This window comes from Leucopleurus acutus (genome assembly GCF_964270905.1).
Source record: "Leucopleurus acutus genome assembly, chromosome: 1".
NCBI classification, from domain to species: Eukaryota; Metazoa; Chordata; class Mammalia; order Artiodactyla; family Delphinidae; genus Leucopleurus; species Leucopleurus acutus.
This window is the reverse complement of record NC_139142.1, coordinates 133,014,269-133,040,612: the sequence shown is the minus strand read 5'-3', so window position 1 is coordinate 133,040,612 and position 26,344 is coordinate 133,014,269. Positions and strand designations below refer to the sequence as shown.

Below are 26,344 nucleotides of genomic sequence, written 5' to 3'. Positions count from 1 at the left end.
ACACTGGAAGATCTTGGCATGAAATACTACTCCTTTTGCCACCTTTACTTCTGGGGAGAAATGAGCTAAGTGGGTCAGTGTCTTAGTTTTCTATCATGGCTGTGACAAATTATCACAAATTTAACAGATTAAACAATGGAAATTTATTAATTTATAGTTCTGCAGAAGTCAATACAGGTCTCACTGAGCTAAAATCAAGGTATCATCACAGCTGCATTCCGTCCTGGAGGTTCTAGGGGAGAATCTGTTTCCTTGCTCTTTCTAGCTTCTAGAAGCTGCCTACATTCCTTGGCTCATGGCCCACTTCCTCCATCTTCAAAGCCAACAATGTTACATCTCTCTGTGCCTTTCTTCTGAAGGTAGTGACTCTCTGTCTCTTCCATTTTTAAAGAATCCTTGTGGTTACACTGGGCCTACTCAGATCATCCAGGATAATTTCCCTACTTTAAGGTCAGCTGATTAGCAACCTTAATCCCAACTTCAAATTTACCCTTCACTTTGTAACCTAAGACCTTCACAGATTCCAGGAATAGGAGTGGACATGCTGGAGGGGGAAGTCATTCCGCCTACCGCAGGCAGTGACTCCTCTCCCACACCATGTTTCAAAAATGGCACAGATGCACTATAAGTTTCTGTGCTTAGGAGAATGGACCTTAAGTGTCCACTGGATTTGGTACATCTTACTCTACAAACTGGATGCATATCTAACTAACCCAAATGATTTCACAATATTACCCCCTCTCATAACTTAAGGAGTTAAAGTAGGGATTCTAATGTGGGGTCCATGAGCCACAGAATTGAGAATCGGGCCTATGAATTTAAATGGGAATAAAATTACAATTTACTTTTCACTGACCTCTAACTGAAATTCAGCATTTTCTTCAATTATAAAGACAGGCAACAAACCATGAGTAGTAGCAGTACCTGAGACATAGCTAATAAAAATTAGATATTTTTATTTGATATTACAGTTATTACAGACCGTAAAATATCATTTATGCTGATCTCAATTTAAAAATCACGGTATTAGACCTATCCCTAGATATTATTTAAAGCATTTTTTTAAAAAGCATATAACATAAAATTATTCTAACGTTTTGATAATTGCATTTCAGTATAATTGGTTTCCTTTGTAATATTATGTATTTTATACATTTAAGAACATTATTCTGAGAATGGGTCCACAGACTTCCCTGGACTGCTAATGGGTCCATGACACAAAAAAGGTAGAGAACCTCTGAGCTAGTTCCTCTAGGACTAATGAAAATGGAAAAGGGAGAGCTAGAAGGGTAGGGAAAATGAGCCTGAAACTGACCACTGAGTTAGTAAAGGAAAACCATGAGCAAGTGCAGTAGAGACCTCAAAGTGAAAGGCCATCCATGATCTACCAAAATTCAGCTACAGACATTCTACTGAATCCTCTGGTGTAACTTCCATACCAAATTTTTGGGATCTCACACTAATATAACTTGGAAGGGCCTGAAACTGAAGAAGGATCAGAGTACTAATGGTGCATTAGCTTCTAAATTGAAAAAGCAGAACAAACCCAGTTCAAATCTGCTCTGAAAGCAAAACAAAGCCCCAGCTGTCCATCTGACTAAGCAAAAGAATACGCCAAAGTTGAGCAACAGACTTTTCCTGGAGATGAGATACTTATGGCTACTTGCTCTAGTAACTATCAACTACTCATGATTTATTTATGACAGCAGTTACTGAAGAGTGCTGAGAAGCTTTGAGGACCAAGGGAGAGAAATTAGAGTGTTCTTTTTCCTCTCCCTTCTCCCAGCCAAATGAATCACAAGTGGCCAAGTCATTAGAGTTACCCTGACATCTGAGTAAGTAAAGGGGCAGCAACTCCCTACAGAACCTAGAAGTCGGATCACAATGTTAGTTGCTTCTCTCATAAGCCCCAAACTAATTTTATTTCATTTTAATTTATTTATTATTTTATTTATTTTGGCTGCGTTGGGTCTTCATTGCTGCATGCAGGTTTTCTCTAGTTGCGGTGAGTGGGGGCTACTCTTCGTTGCGGTGCATGGGCTCTAGGCGCGCAGGTTTCAGTAGTTGTGGCACGTGGGCTCAATAGTTGTGGCTCGAGGGCTCTAGAGCACAGGCTCAGTAGTTGTGGTGCAAGGGCTTAGTTGCTCCGCAGCACGTGGGATCTTCCCAGACCAGGGCTCGAACCCATGTCCCCTGCATTGACAGGCAGATTCTTAACCACTGTGCCACAGGGAAGCCCCCACAACTCTTATTTTAAATACATTTTAAGTTGGGTTCTTATTAGTCATCTTTAAGTCTTCTCTCATGCCCCTTTCTCCAAAAGCGTTTTGTAACTACTTTTGTTAGCTTCTCCTCCATAACCTTGAAAGCTAGGTTAACTGCTAGTACAAGTCTATGATCAAGAAACCAATGAGTCTATGTACTTCAGGAAAATCTAAACTTATTAGAAGTTTACAATTTGAGCTGAGCATTAAAATGAATCTTTAGACAAAACACCAGTTACTGACTTTTCCAAGAACATCTGTATCAGACCTGTGTGAAAAATGTGTAATTTCAACTTCTGATCTTTTGATCAGATCTGACCACCTGATGTGATGTTAGCTCCAAAAACAAGTGTTTGGGACAATATGCGTATAGAAAATACTACAAACTAGACGGACAGTTACCCATGACTATTTACTAATATTAGTTGTAAATGACTATACCATTAACTAAAGAAACTAAGTATTAAATCTGTTTAAAAATACTGTTGTATAGATTAACTTTAAGAAGTCTGATTAGGGAACTTCCCTGGTGGTGCAGTGATGAAGAATCTGCCTGCCAATGCAGGGGACACGGGTTCAAGCCCTGGCCCAGGAAGATCCTACATGCCATGGAGCAGCTAAGCCCATGTGCCACAACTACTGAGCCTGCGAGCCACAACTACTGAGCCTGCGTGCCACAACTACTGAAGCCCGCACGCTTAGAGCCCGTGCTCCACAACAAGAGAAGCCACAGCAATGAGAAGCCTGCGCACCGCAACAAAGAGTAGCCCTCGCTCACCGCAACTAGAGAAAGCCCGTGCGCAGTAACAAAAGATTCAACACAGCCATAAATAAATAAATTTATTTTTTAAAAAAAAAAAAGAAGTCTGATTAGGAACAGAGAAAGGACAGTATCAAGAAACTTACTGAAGACATGTTATACCTTTGGGAATAGCCACCACGCATTTTGCAGAACAGAGAATTAAAATCTTAGCCAGTTAAACTATCAATTTCCTTAGAGCTTTTAATGAAATTACCAACTTATATCCAGATCTAAAAAAGTTATCCTATAAGCACTCAAAAGGAAATAAACTGGTCTTAAAAAAGAGCTGAGATAACATTGTAAAATGGTGCAACTGCTATAGAAAACAGTATGGAGGTTCCTCAAAAACTTAAAAATAGAACTACCTTATGATCCAGCAATCCCACTTCCGAGTATATATGCAAAAGAACTGAAAGCAGGGTCTCAAAGAGATATTTGCATACCCATAGCAGCACTACTCATAGAGCCAAAAGGCAGAAGTAACCTACATGTACACTGAAGGATGTATGGATAAACGAAATGTGGTATATACATTTGATGGAATATTATTCAGCCTTAAAAAGGAAGGAAATTATGATACATGCTACAACATGGATGAATCTTCAGGATACTGTGCTAAGTGAAATAAACCAGTCACAAAAAAGACAAATACTGTATGAGTCCACTTTATGAGGTTATCTAAAGCAGTCAAATTCATAGAAACAGAAAGTAGAATGGTGGCTACCAGGGGCCCAGGGGAGGGGGATAAGGGGAGTTGTTATTTAATGCAGGAGATCTGTTTCACACAAATGTGAGTATACTTAGCACTACTGAACTGTACAATTTAAAATGGTTATGATGATAAATTTTGTTGTGTGTTTTATACCACAATTTAAAAAAAGCTGATTTGTTTTCCCCTCAGGATACACGTTATATTGATCATAGATGTAGGACTGGATTCTAAAAATACCATGCCCTTTTCTGTCTAAATGTTAATATGTAACTTATGTTTATATAATTCCCTATAGTCCATAAAACATTGTCAATCAGAAGCCAATTGCTATCCTTGACTTTTGACTACCAATAAAGGCTAGTGACATTGTTCTTTAAACACCAGTGGAAATATGTAAATAAGTCTTGATTAACCAAAGACAATTTTTTCAATATGTGACTTTTCATTTTCAAGTCCCCTGCTATTTTGTCTTTATCCTATTCTTTTTTTCTAGCCATTTCTCTAATTACAAGGGTTTCAATTTAAGAATAAGAGTGGTGAGGAAAAAAAAAATCTAATTGGTATAATATAACATCAAATGAAGAAGTTACCAGATTTGGCCAAAACCTGAACCAAGGATATCATTAATCTATGTTTCCCTCCTTTTTCTCAGCATGAGAAAGGACACCACAGTTCTCCTCTTTTATTCAGAGGGCAAATCTAATGGTGGTCCTGGCATACTGCTAAAGAGATGAGCATATACGAGCTTCTGGGAAGGCAGATAAAGAACTTGCTTCAATTTTACCTTTCCGGTTTAGAAGTATGCAAATAAGACCAGTGAGGTCAAATGAGATGTAAAAACATGTATGCTATTTAGTGTTTTTAACATAACAATTTTAAGAATTAGAAGAACCGAAAAGGGGCTCTAATTTAGTCTCTCTTTTTACTAAGGGAAAAATTAATCCTATCCTAGAACTAAGAAAGTTTTAACTAAATAGATACATATCTGGATTCAGGTCCAATCAAAGATTCAGATAATATATTTAAAATTTTAGACCTTTTTATTCATAGATCCACAAAGTAAGAGGCATAAAGAAGATAAGGTCTTGAGTATTCTTAAGAACCAGACCTTCCACAAACTGGTTTTCAGGCTTAAGGCAATGATTTCAGATTTGTTTAAATAATCCTTTTAACTCCAGTCTATCCCATTCAAATAACTGGTTTGTAGATCCTAAAATGCATATCAGGGGCTGCTCTTTCCATTAAAAATCAAATCATATTTTTATTACCATATTAAGAAAGCCTCTTGGGCTCTAAAAGAGAGCAGATGGGATGATTAACAGCAGCAGCTGTTACATCAATGTCCAGGAAATTACATGCATACCAAAAATGAGTTTTAAACTTTATATGCCTCAGCTTCTCAATTCTTTAATATTCCTCTCTTTGCCTCCAACATGCAACAAAACCTAGTATGAAGATAAACTTAAATCAGTAGGATGCTACTGAAGTCATTAAGTGCCTACTTTGATGGATTTTAATCAAATCAATCTTATTACCAGTTTGATTTTGATAAATTACATTAACCATTTTTAGTATTAATTAATTTAACTTTTCTAATTCATTATTAGATTTTGTGGGTTTTTTGATTCTTCGAGTAATTCTAGTTTACAAAATGCTCAACTGTTCTAAGTGTTTTACAGGTATTCTAATTTAATCCTCACAATAATGGTGGAGGTAAATACTATTACTATTCACATTTTACAGGTGAGGAAACTGTACAGAGTAAATAAGTACCCTTCCCAAGGTTAAGCCAGCAAGTAACAGAGCCTGGATTTAAACCAGGCTTCAAAGCCCACTTTCTTAATTACTTTATTCTTCAATCTTGTTCCTTAAGATACAGAAGCACTGCAATCCATCTTCTCACACTGGCTCACAACTAAAGCATTTATTGTAATATAATTTGTATTGACTATTTAACAAAAAATTCACAGCCTAACTAGTGAGGAATCTTGGGGTCTCGGCTTTCTGAAGATTAACATCAAGACAAGCTGCTAAAAAATGGCTTACAGGTGGCATTTTAGTTCCCTCAGCAACTCAATTTTCCTGGATCAAAATCTAAATAAAAATAATTTGGCTTTCTGTGGTCGAACAAGTTCATTCTGACCCCCTCCTCCTCCCCTTAGATGGAAATTAGGCAAAGTATTTTCACTATCTTAGGAGACAAGTATGGATGCCTCTGGGAAGTAATCTGGTGAGACCAATCAAATCACAACCTCTTGAACTTACTTAGAGAACTTTAGAAAATAACAACTCATCCTTCCAGGGTCCTTTTTGAAAAATAAATCATCATTTACCAATGTGACCAATTGCTTTCAGAGCCAGAGTCTCTGTTTTCAGATGTTCAGTCTGACTATCTACCATCTCAGCAGTTATCAACAGTCGCTGTTCTGCATGGCTTATGAGGGAATTACTAAAGGAATAGACAAAAGATTTGTTTTAAATGGGATACAGAACTAAATTAGCAACAAGAGTTATTTCTCAGAATAACAGAGACTTCATTTGACAGTCTGAGCTGTTATATAAGCATCAGCAAACACTTTTGGAGCTGGGATTATGGACTTAATTCCTAAATACAGTACACGGAAAAATCTAATGATTATCACAGAAGGCATTGACAAGAAACTTAACCTTTTTCTGACTTAAATGAGAGAAGCCTCAAACTTTTTCAGACACATGCTTGCATAAAGAATTTAAAGCTGTTTTATTTAGTCACTCATATACTGAGTAGCTACTATGAAGCTAAGCATTAACCAAGATAGAAAGAAACATAAATTCACTCCTAGCACTGAAGAAGTTTTCAACCTGGAACTAACTGTACCAAATGGTATGAGTCAGTATTCTTATAAAACAGCCCAAAAACATCTCCATTGGTTCCAGAATTGATTATTGATTTCCACATTCCACATATAAAGATGAGTTTTTTTAATACCTAACTCTCAAAAGAAACCCGGATATTACTATGGGAAACACCATTTCCTCTTCTCATTTACTGATTTGCTCCCACTGAGGTACTTAGGCACAAAAAACAGGGACAAAGCTTTCGATCTACGTAGTGGTTTATCTGGCAGGACCTTTTTTTCAACCGACATCTGGCAGGATTTTCCTAGAGATCAAAGGAGTCAAGTTAATTCTCCTAGACTAAGATCCAAAAGGACCTTTAGTAATCACCGGTAAGGATGGAGCTAACGAAAGGATCTGTGGGCAGGTCACTATCCTGGGCAGCTCCAGATAACATTATTCATCCTTGGAACAGTAAGGCGAGGTAAAGGAAAGTCTGCACCCCACCCCCTTATCTTGATCTATTAAATCAGCCTGGCAGGAAACCACCAGCAAACCAGCCCCGTGGGTCCGTGGGGCCGCAAGGCAGGGCCAAATGCCCGCCTCGGAGGCTCTTCGCTGTCACGGACCTCAGCTGAGAAGCCACCACATCCCTCACTCCTCACCGTCCGCCCAGGGGCGGGGAAGCCGGGCCCTACGTCTCGGTGCTCATCTAGAACCCAAGCCACGACTACTGTCACCAACGTAAGGTCTCGCCGGGCCCACTCTGCCCAGCCTCCCCAACCCTCGCTTAGCGTCGCTTTCCTTTGGGGGCGCCCGCCCGCCTGCCCCGAAGGGTGCGAACTCACGGCATCCGCGGCGCCGGTGAAAATATCCTCCCCTTCGGTGTCGCTGTCCCCGGCCTCTGGTTCTGACCCCCCGACTGCTCCCTCGGACTCCGGCTCCAGGACAGGGAAGGGCGGAGGGAGTCTTCCCGAAGCGCTACAGCCACCACCCCCCGACGCCATCTTCCTCCACCCACGGCGGAAGCCGCAACAACAACTTTATAAAGAGACAGTGCCGCGAGCAAAGCGTTCCAGCGGCTCGAAGAGGGAAGGCCGCTACCAGTCCCGCGGGGCGCGCGGGGCGGGGCCTACGCGCTGGGGGCGGGGCGGGACGACCCGGGGCTCCTGCCCAGCCAATCCAAACCCTAGGTCTCAGGGCTGAGCTCTTAACCTACGGGTCAAAGGGACAGAAAAGGAGGCGCTCGGGGACGTGCATGTTCTTAAGGGCTCTTTGTGCTCTAGATAGCTCTATCTACCGGGCTTCTTAAGGAGATGAAGAAGCGAGTCTGAAAACCTCTTCGTGCCACCAACCCATGCCAAGCACAGTGGCTACATAGAGCTTCAATAAATATTTTTTAAAATTATTTATATTTTTAATTGTTGCTTTCATTGGGTCTTCGTCGCTCTGCGCAGGCTTTCTCTAGTTGCCGCGAACGGGGTGCTACCCTTTGTTGTGGTGCGTGGGCTTCTCATTGAGGTGGCTTCTCTTGAGGAGCGCGGGATCTAGGTGCATGGGCTTCAGTAGTTGTGGCACGCGGTCTCAGTAGTTGTGGCTCGTGGGCTCTAGAGCGCAGGCTCAGTAGTTGTGGTGCACAGGCTTAGTTCCTCCGCAGCATGTGGGATCTTCATGGGCCAGGGCTCAAACCCATGTCCCCTGCATTGGCAGGCGGATTCTTAACCACTGCGCCACCAGGGAAGTCCTCGATAAATATTTTTGATTGAGGTCTCTGAACAGATACAGTAAAGCTTTGCTATTCATTCTTTCAACAACATTTAGTTAATTCATTCAAGAAATATACATTGAGCATCTACTGTGTGCCTGGCACCCTGCTATGCATTTGAGATATAGAAATAAAGACGCTTCTGGCCCCCTAGGCGCTTGAGGGAGATGGGCATGTAAGTGAACAGTGCTATAATGTGCTGTGGGAGCATAGTAAAAGAGATCATCAATTCTGTTTGGAGAAGTCGGGAGGCCTCAAAGAGGAGGTGAGACTTCAGTGTCCTAAATTTGATTACAAGGAAGTTAGAATTATCCTCTCAATTGCTGTGGAGTAAGTGGAGTGGAACAGATGGCAGGGGAATTATTAAACTCTGAACGAAATTTTCCTGGGACCTAAATTATTCACTGGTTGTCTGGTGGGCCTAAAATCTAATCAGCTAGACAAAAGTTTAAAGATAAATGGGAGGAATATTACTCAGCCATAAAAAGGAATGAAACTGAGTTATTTGTAGTGAGGTGGATGGACCTAGAGACTGTCATTCAGAGTGAAGTAAGTCAGAAAGAGAAAAACAAATACCGTATGCTAACACATATATATGGAATCTAAAAAAAAAAAAAAGAAAATGGTACTGATGAACCTAGTTGCAGGGCAGGGATAAAGAGGTAGACATCGAGAATGGACTTGATGACATGGGGTGGGAGGGCGAAGCTGGGGCAAAGTGAGAGTAGCATTGACATATACACTACGGAATGTTAAACAGTTGGTTGCTGGGAAGCAGCAGCATAGCACCGGGAGATCAGCTCGGTGCTTTGCGATGACCTAGAGGGGTGGGATAGGGAGGATGGGAGGGAGGCTCAAGAGGGAGGGGATATGAGGACATGTGTATGCATATGGCTGATTCGCTTTGTTGTGCAACAGAAACTAACACGGTATTGTGAAGCAATTATACTCCAATAAATATCTATTAAAAAAGATAAATGGGATATGTTATCATGGGATAATTCAGCAAGATAATCCTTACTTTCCTCTCAATAGACATGGTATGAGGGCTTCCGTGGTGGCGCAGTGGTTACGAATCCGCCTGCCAATGCAGGGGACACAGGTTCAAGCCCTGGTCCGGGAAGATCCCACATGCCGCAGAGCAACTAAGCGTGTGCGCCACAAGTACTGAGCCTGTGCTCTAGAGCCCGCGAGCCACAACTACTCAGCCCGCATGCTAAAACTACTGAAGCCCGCGTGCCTAGAGCCCGTGCTCCGCAGGAAGAGAAGCCACCACGATGAGAAGCCTGTGTACCGCAACAAAGAGTAGCCCCCGCTCACCGCAACTAGAGAAAGCCTGCGCAGCAACGAAGACCCAATGCAGCCAAAACCAAATAAAATTAATAAATTTATAAAAAGTAAAATAGAGATGGTACGAAACTTGTCATCAACTTTGACAAAAGGTTTCATTTGTTCGAAACTGCAAATTCCTCAACATCAGGGGTTGGCTCCCTCACAGGTCTGTGAGCTGCTTGAGGGTAAGGTCCGTGTCCTATCTTCGTATCCTTGGCGTCTATAGACCAAGTCTGGCAAATTAAGTATCGAATAAAGGTTTGAGATTTGACTGTAGGGATGGATGGATTAAAGTAAAATTAGCATCATCAACCTTGTTACTGGCATCCATCACTGCCACCAAACCGGAGGGCTTAAGACGTTCTTTTTAGGATGGCGATCTCCAATGTCACTATTGGACACACTGGACAGTCGGAAAGCTCTCTCGTTCTAAGTTATCTTGAAAGCGATTGGCAGAAATACTCAGCTCGTAGTGGGGAGCTGTGCTAGCCTGAGTCTCTATGAGACGAGAAAACAAAAAGGAACCCCTCCTCCCGCCACGCCTAACCATCCTTACTAGGCTCCAAAGACATCCCGTTTAACCCCGACGGAAACTCACTTCCGGCCTGACTAGGACGTAAGAAAACTTTGACAGGAAGCGGCCCCTTCGGAGAAATAATAGCAGGGCGTCACCGTGCAGACGCTCTTCCAGCACTAGAAATCAAGATCTCCTTTCCCCTACCTCTTCAGGGTTTCATCTTTAGCTTATCCAGACGCTGAGTGAGGCAATTAACGGCGGTTAACAGACCGTTACCTGCCCCCGCCCACCGTTGGAGACTACAGATCCCATATTGCAGCTCACCGTCTTCCAAAGAAAACGCCCATACGACCCAGCACGCAACGCGCCTCATGGGCCTCTAGGAATTGTTTTTCCCTTGTTCCGCCGAAACTGAGCAAAGCATGCTGGGGCTTGTAGTTCTCGTGGCTCCCTTACCTAGGTCCTTCGCGATACTCCGTCCGGTCCCGCCTATTCTCTGCCCCGGACCTTTAGGCTTCTCTTGGCCCGTTTGAAGACCAGGAAGTTGATAAGTCGCGAGGCTCGCTGCTGAGAGACGGTGGCTCGGGTGGGACAGTCGCCAGGGATGGCGGAGCGTAAGGATGGAGCGAGTGTCCGGACTGCTCTCCTGGACGCTGAGCAGAGTCCTGTGGCTGTCGGGCCTCTTTGAGCGGGGAGCTGCCCGGCAGCCCCGGATCATGGAAGAGAAAGCGCTAGAAGTTTATGGTAATTAATTTTACCCAGGGCAGCATTTGGTGGTATACGTGGAGGCGGGGGTAACGAGGGCCTCACCTGAGGGTTAAGAGTGGAGACTCGAGTTTTTGCCAGATCTCGTCCGGGAGCGTAGGAAGCTTTTTCTCCGGAGTCCTAAGTCACACGGGCATGTGGGTCTTTCTAGGACCCAGGCTCTTGCTAAACCCGGGGCAGGCCGAGCCTGGAGGTCTCAAACGCTTCATTTCCCTTGTCTTCCCCCACGTTCTAGTGGCTATCTCAAGACTTATGGGCAGAGCAAGCGTCTAGGGTGTTTGGTTAGGAAGCAAAACTGGCCTGATTGCCCTACTTGAACCTCCTTCCTTCCTAGCCCCTGGACACACACTTCTTCCGCCGCCGAGGGTACTGCTGGCTGACTGCCGAGTTGGGGACTGGTCCAAGGTCACAGCCATCCTCTTCTGCTGCAGAGGCCGTAGGCAGAGGTCCCCAAGAGCCCGGCCTTGAACTTATCGTTCTTTAACGCACCCAAGCCTGGTGTGCAAAAAGGAATACACACACATTGAGTTATATATATGTATAATGTATATTATATATATGCACACACACATATTCTCTATTCAACCCCTGGAACCATCTTCATCGTACAGATGAGGAAATAAAGGTGTAGAGTGGTTAAACAACTACCTGGAGGCCACTCTGCCAGTAAAGAAACAGCAAAAACCAAAGCTCTTGTCTTCTGATTCCAAACTTAGTGCGCTTTTCATCACTTCATAATTGCTTTATGACTTGCCTTTTTTGGACTTATTAGTATTGTTTTTGAAAACTAAAACGACTGGATCTAACGAGTGTTCAAAGATTCCTGCTGACTTAGGGTAAAAGTATAACCACAAGAATACAGATAATGCAGGTAAGGATTATAGACCCGTAGAAAGAAGCCAGGGATGTTAAAGACCTTCGGAGTTAATCTGGTTTACCTCTTGCTAGGGGCAGGACTTAAACCCAGTCAGGTGACAAGTGTGAGTGGAATGATCTCCACAAAGCAGTAAAGCAGAGGTCCCCAAGAGCCCGGCCTTGAACATATAGTTCTTTAACACACCCAAGACTGGAGTGCAAAAAAAAAATACACACACAGTGAGTTATATATGTATAATATATAATATACATATACGCACACACACTTATATTCTCTATTCAACCCCTGGAAGCATCTTCATTGTACAGGTAGGGTTTGTGGTTAAAGGTGGAGGGAGGTATGGTCAAAAATTGTTTTACATAGCAGGTTGGAACTGGATCCTGAAGGTTTAAATATAAATGAAGAATTTAATATCAGTGCAGAGCCAGTAGAAGAATTTAAGTCAAGGGAGCAATGTGAGGAGAGCAACATTGCTTTCTTTCTAAAAAAATAAATGCAAATCACTAGAAAAGGAGAGAAGTTAAATAAGGCGTGAGGTTTAATTTCAGAGTTATTTAACATATGAACAATATAATGCAGCTTGTATATATGAGCCTTACAGGGAAAAGGCCTAGGATGAAAGGGAAAAAATTCCTTTTCAAAAAAACCTGTTTCCCTGAGCCCCGTGTTTCACAGCCTTGTGAAGCCTCTTTTTCCTGCTTCCCTTTTCAAATTCTGTTTCTAATCAAGTGATAAGCTCAGGAGTTGCTGGGGAGAAGATAGAGTTTGATTGATTTGTTTTTCCCAGCTGGATTTCTGATTACAGGGGTGCTGTGAGTAATAGAACAAAACCTCAGGCTTGAGAACATCAAGCCTGTCGCATGTGAACTCCCTCTGCTTTTTTCTACCTCACTATTTCTCTTATCATTCTCCTTTTCCATCTTTTTCTACAACCTCAGGGTAAGAAGGAAACCTTTTCCTCTCCACCTCGAACCCAGCCTCCCACATCTTTGGTCTCATTCCTTTCTGCTTAGTTTACCAGCCTCCTCCACTCCCCTCCTTGAAATTTCAGTGGCTCTTCCTCTATTTTTTTTTCCTTCCCCTTGGGCTATAAAACATACTCAAGTTTCCCTTATCCTTGTCATTGTTCTAGCTTTTTCTAAACGCACTGTCCTTTTTTTGCTCTTCCCTCCTTCCCTGTCAAAGCCCTAGGATTACATTTGCAGTTCCTTCTCACTTCCCCTTTTGCAAGCTGGCCTCTGCCTTTACCTCTCTACCGAAAGTGCTTTCTTACAGGTGACCTTCTGAGACCAGCTTTAGCTTTCGTTAACCTGCATTTTTCTGCAGCATTTTTTTTTAAATTTAGTTTTGGCTGTGTTGGGTCTTCGTTGCTGCACGCGGGCATTCTCTAGTTGTGGTGAGCGGGGGCAGCTCTTCGTTGTGGTGCGCGGGCTTCTCATTGCGGTGGCTTCTCTTGTTGCAGAGCATAGGCTCTAGGTGCACGGGCTTCAGTAGTTGTGGCACATGGGCTGAGTAGTTGCGGCTCGCGGGCTCTAGAGCGCAGGCTCAGTAGTTGTGGTGCACGGGTTTAGTTGCTCCACAGCATGTGGCATCTTCCCAGACTAGGAATCGAACCTGTGTCCCCTGCATCGGCAGGTGGATTCTTAACCACTGTGCCACCAGGGAAGGCCCTTTTCTGCAGCATTTGATGTTGTTAACCATCCCCTCTTTCCTTTTATGCTGCGTTTTGCTTTTCTTCCTCCTATTGATCCCCAAATTTGGTGCTTCCTACAGATCCATACTTGGTTCTCTTTCCCTTTACATTTGTGATTCTCCAACTGGACTGCACATAAGAACAGCCTGAAGAATTTTTTTAAGTCTCAATGCCCAGGTCATACTGTGAATCAATTAAATCAGAATCCCTGGTAGGGCTCAGACACCAGTTTTTGTTTTTGTTTTGAAACATTCCTAGTGATTCCATTGTTCAGCCAAGGTTGAAAACTATGGTTCTACTCATTGTTCTTTGTGAATGCCATGAGTTCAACAGCCACTCCAGCCTTGGTTCTCTTAAACCTTATGGCATAATTCAGTGTTTGCTGGAATGTTCCATTGGTTTGCCCCTTAAGCACCTCAGAATGATTATATATAAGATTTAACCTGTTTATCTCAGCCCCCACCCAAATTTCTTCCTTTGTTCTCTCATCTTTTTTTTTTAATTCTATCTTTGTTCTCACAGGCGCTTAGATTTACAATCTTAGTCATCTTCCTTTTCTCCCTTTCCTTGTCTTCTACATCCAAATAGTTGTCAGATTCTGTTGATTCTGCCTCTGAAATTACTTCTTCGTCTTTCCCCTCCTCTCTATTGCTATGGTCATGTCCCTGTTTTAGGCCCAGCTTTTTCAGCTGGTATCCCTGGCTCTGCTCTTTAGTTCTGAGTCTACTAGCTGACAGTGTAGTGCTGTCCATGTCACTCCCTTGTTCAGAACCTCTTGAGGACATCCTGTTGCCTGTTGCTAACTCTAAAAGAGCCTTAATGGGCTGGCCTAAACTCTTAATAACTTCTTCCCTTATGCTGAGTTCCGTGCAAACTAAACTTGTTCTTTACTTTCCTTCACCTTAAATGGCAAATATTGAAATGTTACCCATTTTTTTGTTTTTGTTTTTTGTGGGTTTTTTTTTTGGCTGCGCAGTGTGGCCTGCAGGATCTTAGTTCCCTGATCAAGGATCAAACCTGGGCCCCTGCAGTGGAAGCGTGGAGTCCTAACCACTGGACCGCCAGGGAATTCCCCAAAATGTTACCCATTTTTAAAGGCTTGATTCAGATTCCATTTCCATAAATCCCGATACTGCATTCTCCCAAACTAAGTTATTTTTTCCCTTGAACTTCTATGACACTTTCCCCATTCATGTATTCTCTCTGCAAGGTTGGATCCAAGAAACTGGACATGAGGTAGTAATAATCCAAGAAAATAGTTTTCTCAAAAGGACACTAGTAGTGGAAATTTCTGTCAGAAACCTGGGGAGTGGCTGTAGTATTTGCTCAAACAGAAAGAAGTCAGTGTTTAGATTAGGACTGGCAAAATTGTTTGTATTTAGAATATTCATGTTTTAACATAAAACCTTTTCTCTGATGTTTCTTTAGATTTGATTCGAACTATCCGGGACCCAGAGAAACCCAATACTTTAGAAGAACTGGAAGTGGTAACGGAAAGTTGTGTGGAGGTTCAGGAGATAAATGAAGAAGACTATTTGGTTATTATCAGGTTCACGCCAACAGTACCTCATTGCTCTTTGGCGACTCTTATTGGTAAGGTTTTAGATAAAGATATTTATATATTAATTCTGAATTATTCTAGCTGATACTGACCCGCAGTAACAATTAGCATCATGTATCATACTTTATGGTTTACAGAATATCTTCTGTAGTTCTCAACAATTAGCGTATGAGAGGGTCAATATTATCTTCATTTTACAGATGAGGAACCTGAGGCTCAGAGAGTTTAAGGGACTTGCTCAGCATCATGTAGGCAGGAAATGATGAAGCTGAGGCTCAATTCCAGGTCTCCTGACTTTAAGTGTGTTTTTCCTTTAGCTATACCATGCTGCTTCTCTACAATTAATGGAGCCTGAGTGTGGGCCAGCTCCTCTCCTCAGTTCTGGAGATCGGAATGGATGTTGTCAGACTAGCACTGCTGTCCTTACCATCTTCTCCTTTTAGCTGCTCTCTTGGCTTCTATGTAACATGGGCAGAAGTCCTGGTGGGAGGGTATTTTTTCAGGTAGTTTTCTTTTTGAGAGGTTGCATTCCCAATATTTTGGATTAGTTAGCTGTGAGATATACAATAGATATCTTTGAATGTATACTTTGTTAAAAAGAAGGTAAAGAAAGTTTATTTCAAACCAGATCTTGATCAGTAGGGAACCAATTAAATAATCAGTGATGGTGTTTATTAACAGTGGAATACTATGCAGCTATAAAAAAGAATGAAGAAGCTCTCCATATACTAATATGGAAAGATCTCTATGACATACTGTTTGGAAATAAAAGCAAGTATAATATTGCTACATTTGTGTAAAGAGCAAAAATATACATTTATATTTGATTGCATATCCATAAAGAAAACATAAGAAATGAATATCTAAGATGGGTGTGGGCATTAGTGATGGTGGGAACTGGTCAGATGGGGGATAGGGTGGTAGGGAGACTTTATAACTTTTTATATTTTTAAGCTTTTGAACATTGAGACTATATTACCTATTTAAAAATAGACAAATTTATAAAAAGGATTGGGAAGGTAAATATTTTATTATTGTTTCTACTATTGTTGTGAGTTGTCTTTCTTTTCTCACTTGTTGGACCTGGGATCCCTCAAGTAGTGGTTTCCAGCATATGGGGCACATCTTGAGGGACTAGATGGTCTGTGAATCCATAGATACTATTGTGGTTATAAAATTCCAATACTAAAAAAAGCATTCTTGAATACATATTTTTCGTCATTGGACAGTTTCTGAATCAACAGATATCGAAAACAGATTTCAAAAAGTAATATTTATATTGTGTTTCTTAAATTATAAAAGTAACATGTTTGTTGGCAATAATTTTGAAATTCTACAAAAGTATAAAGAAGAAAATTTTTAAAAGTTGTCATTAGAATGTGTGCTCTAGGCTTAAATTCCAGCTCTGTCAGCTCTGTCACTCTTTGGTCTTGGGCAAGTTACTTAACCTTTCCGAGCCTATTTCCTTATCTGTAAAATACTGATAGTAAGGGTAACTACTGAGTTGTAAGGGTTAGGTAATAGAAAGCATGAAGTAGATGAGAAATGTTTTTTAGTTCTCCTTAAATATTATTGTTTAATTATATGGTCAACTATATGGTCATATAATTATATGGTCATCATTTTTGTAACCATTTAGACTACTTCTAGCCTCCTACAATTATAAATAATACTATGATGAACAGCTTTACACATAAATATTTTTATTTATCTCTAGTTATTACTTCAGGATAAATTTCTGTAAGTGGAATTATTGGGTCATATGGTAGAAATATTTTTAAGTCTCTGGGTAAATATTAGCAAGTCACAGGGAATTCCCTGGTGGTCCAGTGATTAGGACTCTGCACTTTCACTGCCAAGGGCACGGGTTCAATCACTGGTCAGGGAACTAAGATCCCGCAAGCCGCGTGGTATAGCCAAAAAAAAAGTTCATACTCTTTGACCGAGGAATTAAGGAAATAATTCCCTAGGAGAAAATAGTAGCATGTACAAAACATATATAGTAAATTTATGATAATAAATCCTGGAAGAAACTATAGTATCGATTAATACTGAAATGATATAAAAATAATGGCGTTTCTTATTTCTATTGAAAATGATGAATATAATCAAGGAATCAAAGTATCTGTGTGAGAGTGGATGAAAAAGCTTGAATGATAAATTGAATTTGCGTTATGATTGCAGTTATTTTAAAAAACGGTGTTTACGTGGACAAAGATTGAGAGAGCACATGAAATAAAAATAACTGTAAAGGTGTCAAGATTAGATTATGGTTGAATTTCAGATCTCTACACCTTTTGACAGAGTTTTGTCACTTTTTTGGCCCTTTTGATATGGGTTTCGTTTAAGACCATTGGCTTTTGAGAAGGTCGTATGGTAGTGTATCATAGTAATCGTGTTCAAGCAACATGACTGGAAAACTCGATGAAGGGAGTCCTCTTTCTGGCTGATGCATTAGGAGGCATTTCCTATGAGCAGGTAGTACTAAGCAGAGAAAGGCATCTGAGTCAGAGTTCCACCCTGACTGCTTAGGTTGTCACCTACTCAGTTACCCTGGTATATCATTCCAAAGACAAGGAAGACTCAAAGCGGGGGATTGGGTAGGGCAGAAAAACCACTTGATAATCTTTTCTGTTGACTTAAACAAGAATGGCTGAAGGCAGGATACGAAGGGCATAGGATTTGGAGTCTAGATTTAGCTTCCAGCTCTGCCACATATTAGCTATGTGATGTGGAACAAATCACTCATCTTGGTTCCTGGCTGTAAAATGAAAATGATAAAATAGTAATAGCTAACATTTACTGGATACTTATTATGCATCAACTACTGTTTTAAGCATGACTATATTTACTCCTCGTGCGTAACAACCTTATATATAGTGGCACTATTATAATACTTGTATAACAGATAAGGAAACTGAAGTTCAGAGAGGTTAAGTAACTTGCCTGGCGTCACACAGCTAGTGTGTAGTGGAGCCACTTTTGAACCCAAATTACCTGTCTCAGTTATGCTATACTGCCTATCTTGAGGATACTGATATTCAAGAAAGTGCTTTGTGAATTGTAAAACAGTTATTATTTCTGGGTAAAATACCTACCAACAGTGACTAGAACACATGAGGATGCTCAAGAAACAAATTAAGGAGACAATGGGGGAGCAGAGGAAGGACAACCCTCCACATAAGCTTTAAGGCAGATAGATACTCTAAAGGGAGACCCTTCTTTTTTTTTTAAGGGAGACCCTTCTTAAGGAAATTATATATTTTCTTTAGAATTCCCTAATATTTATTATGGAATTACTGTGTTGTAGACTCTAAGGTAGGCCCAATCTCATTGTAGCTCATTTAATTCTTTTTCCTTCTCTGGAATTTTTCAGATGATTCTGTTAGAAAACCTAGTGGTACTTTAGAAAACCACAAGCAAATTAATTTCATACCTCCCCAAAAGAGAGGTAGTCTAACAATTACGTTTGGCTGTGTTATGTTTGGGGTTTTGTTATTGTTGTTTATTTTTAATCAAACCAAAATACTAAGAAAATGTTCCTTATAACGTAACAAGCCCTTATGTATTGATATTAGTTGGGAGAGGAAATAAATTGCTTTAAATAAAAACCTGCAAAGCCAGGGAACTAGAGATTCATTCTGACCCTATTTTTCAAAAACTCATTACTGAGACACTTTTTCCTCATAATAAGAGCAGCTTGGTTTATCTTCTCTGTCTAGAGGTGTAGACTTAGTTAAAATTGTATGCCATATTTTATGGTGGGGGAGAAGTGAAACATTGGCACTGAGGCTCTGTTCCAAGCTGACTTTTAATTTCTCTTGGAAGTCTCAACTGGAAAAAAAAAATATTGAACTGTGACTTGGTATTGGGGTGATAAACTGAACTTCAGAGGAGCTTGTTTTAGGGAAACAACTCTATTTGTACCCTGCAGGCACAGAGGATTCCAAATTTGAGAGATTGCTTGTGGTCCTTTTTTTTTTTTTTTAATAAATTTATTTATTTAGGCTGTGTTGGGTCTTCGTTTCTGTGTGAGGGCTTTCTCTAGTTGCGGCGAGCGGGGGCCACTCTTCATCGCGGTGCGCGGGCCTCTCACTGTCGCGGCCTCTCTTGTTGCGGAGCACGGGCTCCAGACGCGCAGGCTCAGTAGCTGTGGCTCACGGCCCCAGTTGCTCCGCGGCATGTGGGATCTTCCCAGACCAGGGCTCGAACCCGTGTCCCCTGCATCGGCAGGCAGATTCTCAACCACTGCGCCACCAGGGAAGGCCGCTTGTGGTGCTTTTTAAGTGGCTCTTACTTGGTTTTAAGTTTTTTTGTATTTTTGCGGTACGCGGGCCTCGCACTGTTGTGGCCTCTCCCGTTGCGGAGCGCAGGCTCCTGATGCGCAGGCTCAACGGCCATGGCTCACGGGCTCAGCCGCTCCGCGACATGTGGGATCTTCCCGGACTGGGACACAAACCCGTGTCCCCTGCATTGGCAGGTGGATTCACATCCACTGCGCCACCAGGGACGCCCCGGTTTTAAGTTTTTGTGTGGCCTGACCTGTTGCAGGCATTCAATAAAGTTTAATGAGTGAATTGGCCTTTGATGGAAGGCAAATTGATACAGCAGAAATGACCTGCGTTTTGCAGTGGTTTCGGGTTCCAGTCCCAACTCTGTCATTTTACTAGCTCTTTGATCTTGGGTAAGTTACACTGTGACCTTGGTTTCATAATTTGTAGAATGGGATTGACAATACCGAGCTCACTGGATTATCATGAGGAATTCGTAAGATGTATCAATATTAAAGTTGCTAGGTAAAGGTGCCAGGCTCAACGGAGGCGTACATTGGATTGAGCCTAAGCTCTTTTCAGCTACTGTTTTGTATAGAGACACCTAGACACAGCTGTATGCTTTTTCAAGAACCAATAAGAAGAGATAATTGGGGCTTTTTTTTTTTCCTCCGCAGGGCTGTGCTTAAGAGTTAAACTTCAGCGGTGTTTACCGTTTAAACATAAGGTAAGGAATGTGTTTTTTGTTGTTGTTTTATAATAGCTTTGTTGAGATTTGATTCACATATCGTACAACCACCTATTTAAAGTATAGAATTTAATGTTTTTTGGTATATTCACAAAATTATGCAGCCATCGCTACTATCAATTTTGGAACATTTTCATCATCCCAGTAAAAAAACCCATACCAATTAGCAGTCATTCCCCATTTCTCCTAAACCCTCTCCCATCCCTAGGCAACCACTTTTGTCTCTGTAGATTTGCCTATTCTGGGTATTTCATTTAAATGGAATCATATAATTTGTGGTCTTTTAAGACTGGCATCTTTCACTTAGAATAATATTTTCAGAATTCATTCATGTCATAACATGTATCAGTATTTCATTCTTTGCCTTGCCTTGTACTGTTCTTTTGTGTAGATATCGCATTGTATTTATTTGTTTTATAATTTGGTAGACATTTGGGTTGTTTCCACTTTTTGTCTTTTATGAATAATGTTGCTATGAACCTTTGTGTGCAAGTGTTTGTGTGGACATGTGTTTTCATTTCTTTTCCACCGAGGGCATATGTTTTCCATTTCTTTTCTTCCTGGATTCTATGGTAACTCGACGTTTAACCTTTTGAGGAACTTCCAGACTGTTTTCCATAGCCACTTCACCCTTTTACATTCCCACCAGCAGCCTATGAGGGTTCTGATTTCGGCACATCCTTGCCAATGCTTATCATGATTATCTCTTTTTTTCATTATAGCCATCACTAGAATGTGTGAAGTGATATCTAACTGTGGTTTTGATTTGCATTTCCCTGACGGGTGACAATATTCATCCAAAAATTTAAAACCAATTAAGAACCACTTAAAAAGGGCCACAAGAAACCTCTCAAATTTAGAATCTTCTGTGGACCAAACCAACTGTTTGGTTACCCTGAGGTATAGTTTGCATAGGAATAGCAAGGTAAATGCTTGACTCTTCCCCTTTATTTACCATTTTTCAGAATAATGAGTCGTGCATAATTTTAAGCCAAAGTAAATGAGTATAGAGTGATTTTATACCACTTCCTTTGTTGTTTAGAATAAGAGTTAGTGTTATGCCACTGGGGGAATGTATAAGGTGTTTTGTCTTTTAAAGAAGACTGGACTAAATGGTCTCTAGGGTCTCTTAGAGCCATAATAGGCTATGATTTTTCCCCCTCATGAAAAACATTTATCTCAGTAGTAAATAAGTATATGCAAATTAGATCACATGCTCCAATGTTCCCTGAAAAATAGACATATCTTTATCATATAGCATGATTTATTTACCACAAGATTTGCAATAATTTTGTGGGTTTGTCTCAAAAGCTCTGGTTCTTGGAGGTTAGCTAGTTTAAGCGAGTGAGTGCAGCAGGACCAGGAGAGATAGCTTAACCAGTATTGTACTTGAGAATAAATTTATCAAGATAATAGTAGATGAGAAAAGGAGGATACTGAAAACTATATATTGTGATCCCATTTTTGTAAAGTACACAATAAAAAGAAACTTCTAGCCTGGGTGTGTGTGTGTGTGTGTGTGTGTGTGTGTGTATGTATGTAATGTGTATGTGTGTGAAATCTTAAATTATGTGGGTATAGAGAAAAATATGGAAGAAAGTACACTAGATTTTTTTTTTTTTTTTTTTTTTTTTGCGGTATGCGGGCTTCTCACTGTTGTGGCCTCTCCCGTTGCGGAGCACAGGCTCCGGACGCGCAGGCTCAGCGGCCATGGCTCTCGGGCCCAGCTGCTCCGCGGCATGTGGAATCTTCCCGCACCAGGGCACGAACCCGCGTCCCCTGCATCGGCAGGCAGACTCTCAACCACTGTGCCACCAGGGAAGCCCCAACACTAGATTATTAATGTGGCTTTCTTGTGGGGTGGGGCAGGGAGAAAGTTTAGATACTGATTTGGGAGGAAGAGGTAGAGTGCAGGGGATATATATTGTTGAGTAAAACATGTATGAGATCTCACTTGTATAAAATTGTAGGTTTGTGTTCATTAAAAAATAATGAATGGGAATACCCGCCGCGGGCCTTCCCCATATGACCAAAATAAAAAATCCTACTAACTTCAGCCCTCATTTTAGAGAAGAATGTGAAGATTTGTCCCAAGTCTTTGTTGATGGAAACAGGATTTGGGCTTTCATCCCTAGACTCTTGAGTCCATTGTACATTCCACCTCACTCATCTTAGAATGCTCTAAATGTTTTGCTTTTAATGTATTTTTTTCCTAGTTGGAAATCTACATTTCTGAAGGAACCCACTCAACGGAGGAAGATAGTAAGTGAATTTTGAACCATTATTAGAGAACAGCTTCATATAGTACTTTATCTTGGGTATTACGTTATTCTGCCAGCCAAGTATCTGTTGGGTCATTTGCAAAAAAGAACAAAATCAGCTCTTAGCTTTTCCTAAGTTTTTCCTTAATCAAAGAAATTTTGATTAAACAATCTAAATTAATGGGTTCTTCTTTACTTGTACTTTGTTCAGCTTGTTTTAGGGGACAGTGGTCATTTGAAGTGTAACTAGAGTTAAGCCCTGTGGATATTGACTGGTTTAGGCCAGTGGCCACACATCTGTGAGGAATATCCAGCTCTAGGAACTTTGAATTATAAGCTCTAAAGAGAGCTTGATTCTTCTCTTTGGTGGCAGGATAGAGAGCTGTGTACTTGAAATTGAAATCAAAGGTCCAGCAAGTAAAGCTTTAGGGAATCTTGGGGTAGGTGTTGCCTTCCTGGGTTAATGTATTAAAATGGGAGTAGAGAAGCATTTTTGTATAAAGGATCTCTAGCCTACGGAGAGAAATAAAGTGGCAGCCGCTTAAAAATAACAGAGGTGGGATTTAGGAAAAGCAAAAGTGGGATTACAGGGGATTTTTTTCTCTTTAAGTCTCCCCTTCGAAACTAATGAATAACTAGCCAAAACCTGCGTTAAGTTCTCAAGGTGTTAAATTCTGTTTTAACAAGCTAATAAAATTACTGTCTGCTGCTGTGTATTGACATAGTCCTGCTAACTTTTGCCTGTGTGTTTTGTAGTCAACAAGCAGATAAATGACAAAGAACGAGTGGCAGCTGCGATGGAGAATCCCAACTTACGGGAAATCGTGGAACAGTGTGTCCTTGAACCTGACTAATAGCTGTTTTAAGAGCCACTGAACTGGAATCATTTGATATATTTGTTTAAACTCTTTGTAAAATGTAAAAGACTCATGTTTAATATGTAGGTGATTTGTACCTCAGTGCATTTTTTTAAAGGATGATTTCCAAGCAAGATTTAATTATAAGGTAGTACCTAGTTTGTTCAGTGTTTAACATTCTCAGGATTTGTAACACTTAAATGATCGACAGAAAAATATTTTCTAGTAATTATGTGTCAGATGAGTTGCTATTTTTCTGATGCCCATTCTGATACAACTGCTTTTCATGTCAAATATCTACTGTGCCCAAATGTATTCAGTTTAAATCATTACTCTGTAAATAAATAAAACAGAGATGATTCTTGTATACACCTTAGAATGTTTTTATTTAATTGTAAATTTTAGTGTAAATGTTAGCACTAAAAGATATTTCCAAAGCTTTATTTTCTGATTATTATGTAGAATCAGAGATAGGAGAACCAAAAAGAACCCTTAATATCAGGCCTGGGCCCTGACTTCCTTCAAGAAGAGTCCTGGACCCATTTATAGATAAGGAACAAATGTGAAGAGGGCCAGGTGACATATATAATTTTGAAGATCAAGAAGTCCCCAAAGAAATTTTGATTAAACAATCTAAGTCAATGGGTTCTTCTTTATTTGTACCTTGTTCAGTTTGTTTTAGGGGACAGTGGTCATTTGAAGTGTAACAGGGTATGTTAGGAAGCTTCCGAGGTGCCCCCCCCACCCAATGATCCTTGATTCCTGATATTCGTGCCCTTGTAGTTTCCTTCCATATTGAACCAGAACTGGTTGCCATGACTAAAAAAGAATCAGAGGTGACAGTGTGTGATTTCTGAGGCTAGATCATAAGAGATGTTACCGCTTTCACCTTGTGATCACTTGAGTTGCTCGTTCTGCAGGAATCCAGCTGCCATGTCCTAAGAACACTCAGACAGCCCTGTGGACAATTCCACATGGAGAGGAATTGAGGCCTTCCACCAACAACGAGCACCAACTTGCATACCATGTGAGGGAACCACGTTGGAAGCCATTGTGAAGCCTCAGTCAGGCTGACATCTTGACTGGAACCTCACTAGACCCTGAGCCAGAAGCCACTCCCTAATTCCTGATGCAGAGAAGCTGTGAGTGATAATAAATGTTTATTATTTACAGCACTAAGTTTTGGTGTAATTTGCCATGCAGCAATAAGTAACTAATACACAGGTATTAGCATAGAACTCTTCTGCCTCAAATTTAATTGAGGATTCTAAGGGGAAAACATGAGAACTTGTTCCATGGCTCTTGAACCCCTTTATCCACTTCAAGAATATGAGTTTTGAGAGAACAGAGAGGATTTGGTAGGAAGATTGATGAAGAGATTTCCTTGGTTAAAGCTGTTGCTATGCTGAGTTCCAACCCCCATGTTGGTGGAAGGGTGAGGAAATGACACCTTCTACCACTATCTGCTGAGGGGAATTTCAAGGGGACAACTCAGAGAGTTTGGAAATGTGTCCTCTGCAGTTGAGAGACCCAGAAAAGTGGTGCCTGACTCAGGCCTGAGAAAGCAAGCAGAAGTGGGCTGAAGGCTGGGGCCTGACTCCTGCCCAGGAAATCTAGAGGGTGAGAGAAAGGCAAGGCTAACTACCTTGATGACAGAGCCCTGGGATGCACAAGTGTTTCTCGTGGACCATGCTGTGGGGTCATATTTGACATTGCTCAACAGCCATCAGCAGGGCCAAGGAGACCTCAGAGAAAGGGTCTGGAGGTGTACTGCCTGGTGCCCAGGGACTGAGGAGAGAAGACGGCAAGTGAGCAGCCAGGATGGAGATGCTTCTGCCAGGGTCAGGGGGCACAGCAGGAACGCCTGGTAAGCGTACGAAAGTGCCAACCTAAGAGAAAGAGCCAGCTCTAATCATCAGGCAGAGAGAGCACGAAGCCAAGCAGCTACGTAAGAACTGTCCCATCTCTGGTGCTCCTCCCTCCCTCAGCTCCCGCAGTGGCGAAGTTGAAGAGGGGGAAAGAGGAGAGAGCAGAGGACCCCATCCCATGCCTCCGCTGGAGGTTTCAAGCCTGAAGCAAGCTCAAGTTAGGAAAGAGTTGATGCCAAGTTTGTAGTTCTAACTATTAGATGTGACTAGATAATTCAGTGTAATGAGAGTGTATGGTTAAAAGTGACAAGACGACTTAATCTGACAGAAATCATGTGTCTGCCCAAGTCTGCACCCATGGGCAGAGGAGGATCATGCCTTCTCAACAAAGTTTCGAAGGATTAGTGGGGGACAAAAATAAAATTAATTCTTACGCAACATACTGGTTGTAGAAGTCCTATTAAAACCATCTTGGGGACTTCCCTGGTGGCGCAGTGGTTAAGAATCCTCCTGCCAATGCAGGGGACATGGGTTCGAGCCCTGGTCCGGGAAGATCCCACATGCCGCGGAGCAACTGAGCCCGTACGCCACAACTACTGAGCCTGCACTCTAGAGCCCGCGTGCCACAACTGCTGAGCCAACGTGCCACAACTACTGAAGCCCACGCACCCAGAGCCCGTGCTCCACAACAAGAGAAGCCACCACAATGAGAAGCCCACGCACCACAACGAAGAGAAGCCCCCGCTTGCCCCAACTAGAGAAAGCCCGCGCGCAGCAACGAAGACCCAACACAGCCAAAAATAAATAAATTAAAAATAAATAAATTAAAAAAAAACCCCACACCTTCTTGGCTTCTGCTGAGGCTCTGCGCTGTGGGAATACCCCAGCAGAGCTTCATCCCCGTGATCTTCCTCTCTTGAGAAAAACCACTAACATTGTGGCATCAGAGCACCAGCTTTGTGGCAATGTCACTGTCGATTCTTAATCTTTTGCTTTGAAAGCTCTCATTGGCTCCTCTCTTTCTTCCCAGATCTTTAAAAGTTGGTTATCCAGCATACATAAATAGATCCAGAAGTAATAAAATATTGCTGATTTTTAGTCATCATGGTAATCACTTCTTTCTAAATTACAAATCCACTGGAAAGGTCCTTAGGACCAGCACTAAGTTTCCCGCTTCATGGAAGTCTGCCATCCAGGGCAAGAGCTAATAGTACCTGGTAAACACCCTGTCCCG

At 41.5% G+C, this 26,344-nt stretch overlaps 2 protein-coding genes across 2 annotated transcripts in view; one reads left to right on the top strand and one right to left on the bottom strand.

The window, feature by feature from the left end:
* SNX1 (sorting nexin 1) overlaps positions 1-7,602 on the bottom strand; it is a gene marked incomplete at its 5' end in the record, with an annotated part of 36,095 nt that extends 28,493 nt beyond the window's left edge. The window contains one exon of the mRNA XM_082847173.1: positions 7,444-7,602. Coding sequence (XP_082703299.1) covers positions 7,444-7,602 — 159 coding nt within the window. The remainder of the gene's footprint in view (positions 1-7,443) is intronic.
* Positions 7,603-10,706: 3,104 nt separating this feature from the next.
* Positions 10,707-26,131, top strand: CIAO2A (cytosolic iron-sulfur assembly component 2A). The gene is made up of 5 exons (XM_082837734.1): positions 10,707-10,953; positions 14,973-15,137; positions 20,054-20,103; positions 22,341-22,386; positions 23,142-26,131. Exons 1-5 carry the CDS (start codon positions 10,830-10,832, stop codon positions 23,237-23,239), a joined length of 483 nt encoding a protein of 160 aa, XP_082693860.1. The 5' UTR covers positions 10,707-10,829; the 3' UTR covers positions 23,240-26,131.
* Positions 26,132-26,344: the final 213 nt, after the last annotated feature.

Bases quoted from the DNA above. Each gene is read 5' to 3' on its own strand.
- CIAO2A (XM_082837734.1), top strand. From the start codon at position 10,830: ATGGAGCGAGTGTCCGGACTGCTCTCCTGGACGCTGAGCAGAGTCCTG. The intron at 20,104-22,340 runs GTAAGGAATGTG...TTTTTTTCCTAG, and splicing joins GTTTACCGTTTAAACATAAG to TTGGAAATCTACATTTCTGA. The intron at 22,387-23,141 runs GTAAGTGAATTT...TGTGTTTTGTAG, and splicing joins CCACTCAACGGAGGAAGATA to TCAACAAGCAGATAAATGAC.